This window comes from Temnothorax nylanderi, unplaced genomic scaffold (assembly GCF_030848795.1).
Source record: "Temnothorax nylanderi isolate EJ_2023f unplaced genomic scaffold, tnyl_v1.0 TNYL_tig0428_pilon, whole genome shotgun sequence".
NCBI lineage: Eukaryota > Metazoa > Arthropoda > Insecta > Hymenoptera > Formicidae > Temnothorax > Temnothorax nylanderi.
Window position 1 is genome coordinate 43187 of NW_027249490.1, and position 13991 is coordinate 57177.

Consider the following 13991-nt stretch of genomic DNA (forward strand, 5'->3'; position numbering starts at 1 on the left):
GATACTAAGCGGGCTGTACCTCCACGTAGTGCATCCTGGGCAGTGCTAAAGCAGCCCGCAACTTTTACTTGACTTTAGTTATGTTTCGAAACTCATAAAAATCATCTCATATTTAATTTTGACAACAAAATTCGAAAACAAAGCAATTTCAAATTTTAACATAAAAATGGCGATAACTCAAAAACAACGCATTTTCGGACCTATGTTTGTATCAACTTTCTTTCTTGTTTTTGGTTCCCTATTCATCTCCCGAGCGATTTACCTCGACTTACGGAACACTCTGTATATAAAATAGAAGTAGAAAAGACTGAAGAATATAATAGAATTATAAATAGCCCGATATCTCAAAATTGGCGGAAGTTAGAGCAACCACGGACATTTATCAAAAAATTCAAAAATTTATCAAGAAAGAACTCTTTTACCGATTTTCGCCAAATTCAATAACAACCCTTCTTAAATGATACTCTATCCATCAAATAACTTATACATTTTTTAGGCAGAAATCGGTACCCCCTTCAACGACCCTCGCCAAATTCAAAACAACCTTCCTTTAATGATACTCTATATAAGATGGCATGTATAACTTATACACTTTTTAGGGAAAAATCGGCAACCCTTTCAGCGATTCTTCCTAAATTCAATACCAACCTACCCTTAATGATACTCCATCCATAAAAATAAAATTTAGCTCGATATCTCAAAATTTGCGGAAATTAGAGCAATCACGTAGATTTTTTTTAGACAGAAATCGGTAACCCCTTTATTATTAGCAATTTTTTGAATTCTATTATATTCCTCAGTTTTTTCTACCCCTATTTTATATATAATACTTTAAGATTTGGTTGATTAGTTTTTAAGTTAATGACGTTCAAACATACACCACCCGTAAGAATTTTATATATTAGTATAGATTTTTTAGTATTGCATGTGGCAATTAGGATATTATGTTGTTCACAATTTGAAGAATTTATTGACTATGCTCAGGAACTTCTACAACATTTTGTATCATATTTCAAGATATTATATGGTACTCACAATGTTTCACATAACGTGCATGGTCTTATTCATTTAGCACAAGATGCAAAAAAGTTTGGTACACTGGATACCTTTTGTTCTTTCAAGTATGAAAATTACTTGCAAATATTAAAAAAATTATTAAAGAAGCATGAATAACCATTACAACAGGTTATTCAAAGATATATCGAATATGAACGAAATAATATTGAGAAACCACGTGAATTGCACATGCCAAAATTATCTGATTTTGTAATAAACAGAAAATCTACTCATATTAAAGGTCCTTTACTTGAAGGCTGCTGTAAACTCCTCAGTATTACATACTAAAATCCTTAAATATAACCATACGTACGGATATATTAGCAGATATATGCTGTGCTGTGGCTTAAAAAATGGAAGCATTGTTCAAATAAAAAATATTGCTCATCATAAAGATCTTAATACAGATGTTATTATAAGAAATAAATTTTTACATAGAGAAGACTTATATGATAAACCATACCCTTCGTTTCTTCTGGGAATATTTGTAGTAGATAACTTATCAGACCTTAAGATATGGCCAATAAAAGATATTAAAAAAAAGGTCAGCTACCATTAAATAACTTTGCTGTTTTTCCATTGTTGCATTTATAAATTGTATATGATGTGTATATATATATATATATATATATATATATATATATATATGTACATTATATACATTGTAATTCGTTAATTCTGTAACTATTAATTTCTTTACTTGCGCACCACGTACCGCGCCTGACTCGTATCGCCGTTTATTAATTTGTTGACATTTTCACGTCTAATGACATATTTGAATTTACGCTAGCTGAAACAATGCGTTTGTAACTATTATTAACAGGATATTGTGATAAATATTACCACATGTCTCGGTAGTCGAATTGGTACGACGCCCTTCACGGAATGAGGGAGGTTCCAGGTTCGAATCCTGGCTGAGGTAATATTTTTTGCAATAAACTCTTTACAGTTTTTTAAAATAATTAAATTGCGTCGATTTAATTCTGGGGAGGGAAGGGTATTAATGTTCCGATAGCTGTGTTTCAAGTCCGACAAATAATTGGCGCGTAATTTATTAAGTTGGAATATATATATATGTATATTGCTAAATAATATGAAACGGCCAATTTCGAGCTAATACCAGATGTTAGAAAAAAATATTTAATACATTCAATAATCGTATACAGACTTGTTTACGTTTCGTGCCTTACTTGGCCTTCTTCAGAACAATAAAAAAATATAAAGAAAAACGCATTACAATATATCGCATTATTCTACGAACAAAACGAATCAATTCGATCCAACGCCACAATTTACATTAATCCGGTCTCACCCAAGTAATTGGACAATTAGTCATATTGAAGTCAGAAGTATGTTGTCAATTAATCGTCAATCTACACGCAGAATCGGTCGTTTCCTTCGCTGCATGACACTTATGCGTCCATGAAACCCGTATAGAAGTGAGATCCTTTGTCGCCAGACCATCTTAGTGGCAACTATATCAAAGTTAGAACTTACATAGGACCAAAACGAAAATTTGATTAAAAACGAGTTTAGCCTTAAAAACGGACTCACATAAGCGGTCGATGAAACAAGGAACTAGGGTGAATTCCTTCCATCGTCTCACAAAGCGTGTGTTCGTCGCGAAGGATAACAGACGACTGAGACAATACCCGCATCGCAAGGGCACAATAACCAATGATCATTGTTATTAACAGAACGTTTAAGACAACCGATTCAAGATATCAAAATAGGCATCGTTTAGTAGTTCCGTGTCCTTATTTAAATTTATACCATTAGTTTGTTCTTTAATATGTATCATTTCTGCGGTTAATCTCTTTTTGTAATTATGCTCAATTTCTAAGATGCGTGCATTTTCCCAGTCAAATGAATGATTGAATTTTGTGGTATGTTCTGATACAACAGAATGTTTGGACTCGTCTAATCTTACATTGCTTTTATGTTCTTTTAATCTGGTTTGTAATTGCCTCTTAGTCTGACCGACGTAAGAGGCATCACAATTTTTACAACAGATTTTGTAAATTACGTCATTCTTGGAAAAATGGGCGTTCTTATCCTTACGGACCTTAATGATGCTACCCAGATTGTTAAGAGTGCGGTATCCCACAGAATTTTCAGATTTATCGACTGCTGAGGCAATGATTTCCGAAGTATGTTTTAAATACGGCATAACAATAAAACTTTTTGTTTGCTGTGCACATTCGGAATCATTACCCGTATTATTATTCTTTATGGACTGAAGTTTCCTCAGTCTTTTATTAATATGCAAGAATATTAGATCGATGGGATATCCATTTCCAAGCAATACCTTGATGACAAAATTTAAATTTTTATTATAAAAGCTGGGATGTGATAACCTGATTGATCTGTCCACTAGGCTGTAGATTGTTCCTATTTTGTGTTAAATAGGATGATTCGAAAGGAAGGACAATAGCCTACCAGAAAAAGTTTCTTTGTGGAACCAATCTGTTATAATCGTGTCTCCCCTTACAATCAACATCAAGTCCAGAAAGCTAAGACGGCCATTATTTTCGTACTCTATTGTAAATTTAAGTCTATCATGATAACTGTTAAAGTGATCCAGAACATCCTGAACGTTATCCTTAGGAATCTTCATAATAATATCATCCACATAGCGCTTGTAAAACGATAGATGGATGTCCAATGCGCCCAAAAACCTTTCCTCCAAATCCTCCATAACAATGTCAGCCACTGTCGGGGATAAAGGGGAGCCCATTGGAGATCCAAATGTCTGCTTATAGGTGACACCGTTAAACGTGAAAAAGGTGGAAGCCAGTACAAATTTGACTGCCGTAATAAATTCAGCACGAGATAACCTTGTTTTTGTTTTTATAAACTTCCATCTCTTTTTTAAACCCTCCACGACCAACTCAGATGGAACATTCGTAAATAATGATACCGCGTCCAGTGAGATCAGAATCTCCGACTTCTGCACTTTTATTTTCGATAGGTCAGTACATAATTCAAAACTGTTGTTGACGTGGCTCTTAGGTTTTGGTAAACTATCAGCTAAAATTTCTTGCAGAAAAGCTGCAAGATTATACAGAGCCGTGTTAACCGAAGAGACTATTATTCTAAAAGGAACGTTCTTTTTGTGAATCTTTGGAAGACCATAAGCTTTTGGAAGTGTAGAATCGCTGGAATGTAGGAAAAAATATTGTTTCTTAGAAATATATTCCTTCTGTAGCCACTTTTTAATCAAGGCATTTAGTTCCCTTTCCATTTCCGCGTGCCAATTTCAAAGAAACAAACCGGATGTTATTTTTACAAGAGCCGATAAAGGTAATGTCACGGTAGCATTAGACAAAAATGAATATATTCAAAAAATGGAAATGTTACTAACAAGGGGAGGTCGCAGCTGACTACCCACCGATTTGGATCTCCTTTTTTTTTGTGAATCTGTATGGTAAGTACATACGTCACGTAAAAGCGTTTTGTCCAATGCGCCTTAGAAGTAGTATTTTTTTATTTTTTTATTATAAAGTGGGTTATGAAATAATACAAATACTTACAAATAAAATATTTTTAAGGACAAAAATCAGATGAAATAAAATAGATACATGTTTCGTAAAGATGGTTATTCTAACGCTGGCAGAAAATTTTGAAAGCATAAGTGTAAAATATTATCCGGGTATATGCAATAAATAATTATAATTAACAATAAGTCAATATAAACTAAAAAATAAAATGTTAATATACGCTAATTATTATGCTAAATTTGTATGTTAATTAACGATTATAAATGAATTTAATCGTATATTAAATTATAATTATTTATTGCATATACCCGGATAATATTTTACACTTATGCTTTCAAAATTTTCTGCCAGCGTTAGAATAACCATCTTTACGAAACATGTATCTATTTTATTTCATCTGATTCTGCAAGAAATTTTAGCTGATAGTTTACCAAAACCTAAGAGCCACGTCAACAACAGTTTTGAATTATGTACTGACCTATCGAAAATAAAAGTGCAGAAGTCGGAGATTCTGATCTCACTGGACGCGGTATCATTATTTACGAATGTTCCATCTGAGTTGGTCGTGGAGGGTTTAAAAAAGAGATGGAAGTTTATAAAAACAAAAACAAGGTTATCTCGTGCTGAATTTATTACGGCAGTCAAATTTGTACTGGCTTCCACCTTTTTCACGTTTAACGGTGTCACCTATAAGCAGACATTTGGATCTCCAATGGGCTCCTCTTTATCCCCGACAGTGGCTGACATTGTTATGGAGGATTTGGAGGAAAGGTTTTTGGGCGCATTGGACATCCATCTATCGTTTTACAAGCGCTATGTGGATGATATTATTATGAAGATTCCTAAGGATAACGTTCAGGATGTTCTGGATCACTTTAACAGTTATCATGATAGACTTAAATTTACAATAGAGTACGAAAATAATGGCCGTCTTAGCTTTCTGGACTTGATGTTGATTGTAAGGGGAGACACGATTATAACAGATTGGTTCCACAAAGAAACTTTTTCTGGTAGGCTATTGTCCTTCCTTTCGAATCATCCTATTTAACACAAAATAGGAACAATCTACAGCCTAGTGGACAGATCAATCAGGTTATCACATCCCAGCTTTTATAATAAAAATTTAAATTTTGTCATCAAGGTATTGCTTGGAAATGGATATCCCATCGATCTAATATTCTTGCATATTAATAAAAGACTGAGGAAACTTCAGTCCATAAAGAATAATAATACGGGTAATGATTCCGAATGTGCACAGCAAACAAAAAGTTTTATTGTTATGCCGTATTTAAAACATACTTCGGAAATCATTGCCTCAGCAGTCGATAAATCTGAAAATTCTGTGGGATACCGCACTCTTAACAATCTGGGTAGCATCATTAAGGTCCGTAAGGATAAGAACGCCCATTTTTCCAAGAATGACGTAATTTACAAAATCTGTTGTAAAAATTGTGATGCCTCTTACGTCGGTCAGACTAAGAGGCAATTACAAACCAGATTAAAAGAACATAAAAGCAATGTAAGATTAGACGAGTCCAAACATTCTGTTGTATCAGAACATACCACAAAATTCAATCATTCATTTGACTGGGAAAATGCACGCATCTTAGAAATTGAGCATAATTACAAAAAGAGATTAACCGCAGAAATGATACATATTAAAGAACAAACTAATGGTATAAATTTAAATAAGGACACGGAACTACTAAACGATGCCTATTTTGATATCTTGAATCGGTTGTCTTAAACGTTCTGTTAATAACAATGATCATTGGTTATTGTGCCCTTGCGATGCGGGTATTGTCTCAGTCGTCTGTTATCCTTCGCGACGAACACACGCTTTGTGAGACGATGGAAGGAATTCACCCTAGTTCCTTGTTTCATCGACCGCTTATGTGAGTCCGTTTTTAAGGCTAAACTCGTTTTTAATCAAATTTTCGTTTTGGTCCTATGTAAGTTCTAACTTTGATATAGTTGCCACTAAGATGGTCTGGCGACAAAGGATCTCACTTCTATACGGGTTTCATGGACGCATAAGTGTCATGCAGCGAAGGAAACGACCGATTCTGCGTGTAGATTGACGATTAATTGACAACATACTTCTGACTTCAATATGACTAATTGTCCAATTACTTGGGTGAGACCGGATTAATGTAAATTGTGGCGTTGGATCGAATTGATTCGTTTTGTTCGTAGAATAATGCGATATATTGTAATGCGTTTTTCTTTATATTTTTTTATTGTTCTGAAGAAAGCCAAGTAAGGCACGAAACGTAAACAAGTCTGTATACGATTATTGAATGTATTAAATATTTTTTTCTAACATCTGGTATTAGCTCGAAATTGGCCGTTTCATATTATTTAGCTATTGCTTGTCGAGCGAAACTTTTATATGTATATTATATACATTGTAATTCGTTACTTCTGTAACTATTAATTTTTTTACTTGCGTACCACGTACCGCGCCTGACTCGTATCGCCGTTTATTAATTTGTTGACATTTTCACGAGTCTAATGACATATTTAAATATTATCAGTATATTATAATGAGTAAATTATAAAAATACTCCCGTATGAGATATTCCGGAAATATCTTACCCCGATCAAAGTAAATGTGTAAAATACATCTTAGAGATATACTAAAGATATAAGGAAAAATGACATGTTTATTGGTTGCCACATCGCACAGTGAGCCGAGTCGCAAAAAAGCGGCCAAAATTCTATAACTTTTAGTAAAAATATATAAAAAATTTTAAAAAATCTACATATATTTCAAGCATTGTTCTAATCAATTTCGGTATTTAAATTACTCAACTTATTTTTCTTACACATAAAAAAAACTACAGAACGTAAGATTTTTTGCACTTCTTTATATTATACGTATTATGTACATTATATTTCAATTTTTTAATTAAAATTGTTACATTAACATTTAAATAAAGATCCTAATGTTATTTTTTCTTATAAATTTATATCTTTCCTTTCATAATTTTGCTGTAATTATTATATTAAAGGCTTCTTCGGGTATTAAACGAGTAATTACTGTTTGTGTATTTTTAATTGCATTAGTACTCTTTATTATAATGTTAACGGCTTTATTATTTCCGCTTTTTCTAAGATTTGAAATAGTAGCACTGTATGATAATTAACATTATATTGCTTTATTATTTCAACCGCTTTTCTCCTCTTTATTAGAAGAAATCTTTCAATTGGCTTTACAGAATTGCAAAACTCTTACAGAAAAGTACGCACAAAAATCTAGTGCTGGATACACGATTTCATATCAGAAACGAAAAAAAATAAAAAATTTGGGCACATACAGCTGTCACCTGACGACAATATTTGCTTAAACAAAAATACTGCAGTTTATATATACAAAATGATACTCAATTGTACTAGGGACAACATATATCCCCCTTGTGGTGGACGGCCTTGGCGCGGCGAGGGGGCTCCCCGTTCGGATCCGACGGGCCATGTCCGGTGGCTTCTGTTAGAACAGAAGTCACCGTGGTGGCCCGTTGGTGAGGTGCGGGGTCTAAGAGTCCACCCTTCCTGCCGCCGGTCTACGGACCGGAGGGGCGGGAAGAATGGGAGCCCGGCGACTCCCTTAAGGATCGGCCTTTGGGTTGGTCCCAATCGCCGGTAGGGAAAGGCGACCCTGACTTCAAACGCCCGGTCGGCCGGGACCGTTAGGGGGATTTTGATTCCTCCCGCCGGCCTAGAGGAAGGAAAACCTCGATAAAAAACCGCGGGGTTCGGGGTGGGTTTGGCTCCTTCACCCATTGCACGCCGGTGCTCCGGCAGGGTGGAGGAGCTGGGGTTCTTGGGGTGGGTTTGGATCTCTCACCCATTGCACGCCGGTGCTCCGGCAGGGTGGGTGATCCGGCCGCCCGGCCCGCTCGGACTTATTCCGAGGTCGGGACCTGGCGGCCAGGAGAGGGGTTTTTATGGGAGGGTGGTTCCCGTTCCCGAGGTGGGCAGGGATGCCGTCTTACTGAGGGGACGGGAGGGCCTCCTCTCCTTCCTCCATTACACGCCGGTGCTCCGGCAGGAGGGGGAGAGGGGGTAACCCTCTTTCACGCTGGCCCAGGACGTGGTCCTGGGCCGGATGGAGGAGAGGCCCACACTTGGTGATTGCACACCAGGGACGTGGTTCCATGGTTCGCCAAGTGTGGAGGGTCGCCTGGGCCGCTCGGACGTATTCTGAGGTCGGGGCCAGGCGACCTGGGTGGAAGAGGACTGGGTCCGGCTGCAGACGGCAGCCAGGAGAACAGCCAGGAGCAGACCAGCGCTCCTACTCAGGACAAGGGCAAGGAGGAGACGGAGCCGGTGGGACCATCTCGTCCACGTGCACCCTCACCGCTCATGGGTGATATCCGGATCGTTCTGGATCGCCTGGACTGCCCGATGTCGGTGACGGACACGGAGGAGACGAACGGAGGCGGCGGAGGGGAGAGCACCGTTGTTCTTTCCGACAACTCCCAAAACGACGGATCCTCGGACACAAGCGACGATGAGTTCCGGAAGAAGAACCTCGTCGAGGGGACGAAAAGACCCCCGTAAGGACCGGGAAGAGAGGTCGCCCGGTCACCACGGGAGAATATGAAAAAAAGAAGCGGAGGAACGCGCACAGGAAACGCGCGTGAAGAAGCGTCTCGAAAGGGAAGCCCTGGACCCCACGACCGGGGCAGTCCTATCGAGAGGAAGAATGGGCTACGAGATCCAAGCCTTGAAGGAGCTTAACAAGGCTCCAACAAGGGACCTCCCAGCCATGATATTGGAGGCGGTTAGGGCCGTAGATAAAGTGGCCGTCAACACCACTAACCTCTCCGGTACATACAAGGGGGCCTTGAATAAAGCGGCTGCTACCATCGCGGCGGCCACCAAATACCTGGCCTTGAGGGACGAGAGCAGGATACAGGACGACCGTGAGGCCAAACTGGAACTGTTGCGCGGAGAGATAGCCATCCTACGCGCGGAAAAAGAGAGCCTGGTTAAAAGACTGGAGGCTCTGGAAAAGGTCCAGTCTCAACCCCAGCTCCAGTCGCAGACGGAGCTGATCGTGGGCCCCTCCTCCTTGAAACGGGGGGGAGCCATGGAGGTGTCGCGGTCTCCCTCGCCGAACTCAACCATGAGGTCAAAGAGGAACAGGACGCAAAACCCTATCAGGGACGACACTGACTCCGAAGAGGAGGTAGTCGAGTCCACAAGAGAACAGGTGATGAAGGAGATCGAGATTACCGGCATGCCGCCGGTAATCCGGCCACCCGTCAAAGGCGTGACCAAAGTTATGGAGGGGGCAGTCCCGGGCCACGACGGGACTGCCTTGAGTTTCGACGCATCCCAAAGGATGGAGGTCGACGCGCCACGTGAGGTGGCCTACCATTTCAATTCCTATATGGGAATGGAGGAGGGGATCATGGAGAGGCTGTCGGACAAGATGTTCGACCTCTTCTCCAAACTGGAAGACCGGCTGTGTGAAAAGGGCGTGGTTACAAAGCCCCCAGTAGCCAAGCCGGCTAAAAGCGTCGCAGTCGCTGCCCCCAAATCCAAAGAGGGCAACACCACATCAGCCGCCGCCGCCTCCAAGAAAAAGGGAGGCAAGGTAAAGAAAGAGGAGGGAAAGGGGCAGAAGAAGGAGACGCCAGCCCCATCGACAAGAACGAAGTCTGCCGGAACGCAGCAGCCTAATAAGGCCACTGGGAAAAAGGCTGACAATAAGGCTGCATCGCAACTCCCCCCCCCTTCGAACACGGCTACGTCACAATCGTGGGCGGAGGTCGTGAGGAAGGGGAGCAAGAAGAAGATGAAGGAGCCGCCGAAGGCCGTAGCAAACGGCCAAAAGCCTACAAAGGCCTCTCCCCCGAAAGGGACGCTGAAGGGGCCGACGAAGAAGAAGGAGCCGCGTACCGCCGCTGTGACAATTACGTGCATGGAGGGCGAGTACAGAGGCATCATGAGAGAGGCCAAGGAGAAGATCTCTCTCGCAAATACCGATATCGCTGGAGGAATCCGCGTCAAGAAGGCCGTGAGGGAGGGGCCCTCTCGTTAGAAATTTCCGGGGTGGACAGGGCGGCCAAAGCCGATGCCCTGGCCCGGAAAATGAGTGAGGTGTTCGCTGGGAGAGAAAATGTCAAAATCGCTAGGCCCGTAAAGACGGCCGAACTGAGGATTTGCGACCTTGACGACTCGGTCACCCCCGACGAATTAGAGAGGACGGTTGCCGAGGCGGGCAAGTGTCCCCTCGAGCAAGTAAAGGTTGGCCAGGCCAGAAGGGCGCCCAATGGCCTTAGGTCAATCTGGGTGAGGTGCCCGGTAGCCGCGGCGAACTTGATCGCCAGAAATAACAGGCTGCTGGTCGGGTGGCTCAGTGCGAGGGTGCAGTTGTTGGAGCAAAGGTCCCTCCAGTGCTTCCGCTGCCTGGAGGGGGGGCACGTAAGAGCCACCTGGACCAGCAGTATGGACCGTAGCACCAGGTGTTACAGGTGCGGAGAGGCGGGGCACCGTGCCCAGGACTGCACGGCCACGCCTAAGTGCCCCGTCTGCACCGACAAGGGGCTTCCCGCGGGCCATCGTGCAGGCAGCAAGGCCTGAAATTGAAGATACAGACAACGAAACAAATATTTTTATTAATAATCCGTTTGAAAATTCTTGGAGTACTGAGTAAATAAATTTGTCCTCAATTGCTTCAGTGGGCGATAGAATCAATCCGCATTACTTTCCACAGATAGTTGAACGCCTAATAATTGATATAAGATTATTACCATTCTGGACAAATATCTACCGAGATCAATTCGGTTATAGTCGCGTACCTGCTTCTAGTGCATCAGTTGAAAGCGAATTCAACAAATTAAAATCTTTATTATTAAAAAATTGTCCATTGATGCGCATTGATTCTTTTCTTCAGAAACACGTAGATTACTTACGTGGAGTATTAAAAATTGTCGACGCACAAAACACCAATAATACAATGGTATCATCTGCTGATCCAAAAGAAATATTGTCAAAATTATTGTTAGTGGTACAAATTAGTACAAAATGGGTATTAAATATTTTGATAGGTCCGGTTTGATTTTGTCGATTTGGTCCTGCTCGCTTAGTAGATGTCCGAATCAGCGGATTCCGCTCTGACGCCCGGGAAAATTTGCGCCGCCGAGGAGTTCTGGGTGAACCACACGCAAGCTATCTCGTTTGCCAGTGAGCTACAAATGCTCTCACAGGGAAGTACCCTGCCTCGCTCTTATCTTTTCCTTCGCCTTATTCCGTTCATTGATAATAACGGTATTCTCCGTGTGGGCGGTCGTCTCCAAAATTCTTAGTTAAATCTCGAGGCTAAACATCCAATCTTTCTTCCGCGAAACTCCACATTTTCTCGACTCATTCTCGACGATGTCCATGCGAAGACTCTGCACGGTCTCAACTTATGTTAGCTATTCTGCGTCAACGTTACTGGATCCTCGGTGGTCGAACTCCAGTCAACTCCTTCGTACGACGAGGCGTTCACTGTGCTCGATACCGCGCTGCAGCCGCTCAGGAACTCATGGGCCAATTACCGCGACCTAGCGTAACACCAGCGCGACCATTTCTTAATTCTAGGATAGACTACGCCGGTCCGTTTAGCCTCAAAGCCTGGCGCGGTCGTTGTAATCTACAAGGGATTTCTCGTGGTCTTTGTCTGCTTCGCCACATCCGCTGTCCACCTCGAGCTCGCGACAGATCACTCAACTCAGGGTTTTCTTGCTGTTCACAAACGATTCACGAAGAGACGCGGAATCTGCACTACACTTAAAAGTGACTGCAGAACGAATCTGTCGGTGCCGATGCAGAGTTGCGTCGCTTATTTAATTCCGCATCCAAAGAACTCACGGATTTCACGACCACCCTCGCTTGACGGAACCGAGTAGCGATTTAACCCTCCTGCCGCCCCACATTTTGGCGGAAAGTGGGAAGCCGCCGTTAAATCCGTTAAATTCCACCTTCGCAGAGTCGTCGGCAACACCCCGCTGACGTACGAGGAGTTCTCTACTGTCCTCATTCAGATCAAGGCCATCCTAAATTCTCGTCCACTGTGTCCATTGTCAGACGACACTTCGGATACCAACGCATTAACACCGGCACACTTTCTTATAGGCGGACCTTTGTCCACAGTCCTTGAGTCTTCTCTCTTAGATGTCCCGCGATCTCGACTTACTCGCTGGCAGCATCTTCGTCAATTGATTGATCAATTTTGGCACCGATGGACCACGGGATATTTGAAGCGCCTTCAGGACGTTTCCAAGTGGCACCATTAAACCTTCTCAAAGACGAACAATATCCTCCTGCCAAGTGGCCGCTCGGACGGGTCATTCAAACTCACGCCGGAGCTGACGGATTAATCCGTGTAAGTACAGTTAAAACCGCATCTTCAATGTTCAAACGCCCTATTGTAAAACTATACCCGCTGCCGATTTCTTAAACGACGCATTTTCTCATCCATCATTATTTATTGTAAACTCATCAATTATTTATTATAAACTCATCCATTGCATTTCTGTCATATCGCATAACCTCTCGTCATCAACTCATTGTCGCATTGTTTCCCCATCGTTATTTCGCGATTATTATTATGCCTTGAACTGTATTATTCTTTGTATCAACAAGTCATATCATCGGCGTCGACTTCTCAACCCCGAGGCGGGCGGGAATGTTCGGACAATTCGTTATTTCGTTCGGAGAAATATTGTGCTCGCTCCTTGAATTTCATCTGTGCTTTTTACTTCACATAAAAACTCCAACCAATCACGTTCACGTGCCGAGCGACACTCTAACTTCCCTCTTGCCTCTCGGGTTGCGCCGAATATCATTGTACATTTGAAACAAAGTCGACGTTTCAACCAGTCAGTTAATTCCAGCTTGTTTTCGCCCCTCTTCGGGAAATTATCCATCCGTTCGCGAAACGTCATCATTTCTCATCTAAGCGAAATCGCGAGCAGTCTCGAATAAGCGGGCATAGCATTCAGATTAATTAATAAACAGTGTCACTTAGTTAGAATCAGACTTTAATTTCATTTTGCACCTTCGAACAATCTTGAACTGCAAGCAAGGACTATTGTTAATTTGTTTTACTGAATGTAATATATCAATCAGATACCATATTGAAGTTATAAATAACATATTATGATCTAATTGAAGTAAGAAACGAAATATATATCCATAAATTATCATTTCAATTTTCATTTCCTTACTTACTGACATTGTGATATTTTAAGTATCTATTAATTAGAGACACACAAATGAAACATGTTTGAAACATACACTTTTTTACTACACAAAATAAGTACACAAAATTTGAAAACTTCAAAGAAGGAGAGGAGAAATGCCGTTATACTACAGATTTACCAAAATTTATTTTTATGTTATTGCTAATTTCGTGAATAATTAATTTCCAAACACCAA

The 13991-nt window shown here is 41.2% G+C and overlaps 1 protein-coding gene and 1 pseudogene across 1 annotated transcript; both read left to right on the forward strand.

The window, feature by feature from the left end:
- Nucleotides 1-861: 861 nt before the first annotated feature.
- On the forward strand, nucleotides 862-1650 carry LOC139782608 (uncharacterized; annotated as a pseudogene).
- A 9008-nt stretch (nucleotides 1651-10658) lies between these two features.
- Nucleotides 10659-11150, forward strand: LOC139782609 (uncharacterized). The gene has a single exon (XM_071721626.1). The coding sequence runs from the start codon at nucleotides 10659-10661 to the stop codon at nucleotides 11148-11150; it is 492 nt and encodes a 163-aa protein (XP_071577727.1).
- The last annotated feature ends 2841 nt before the right edge of the window (nucleotides 11151-13991 follow it).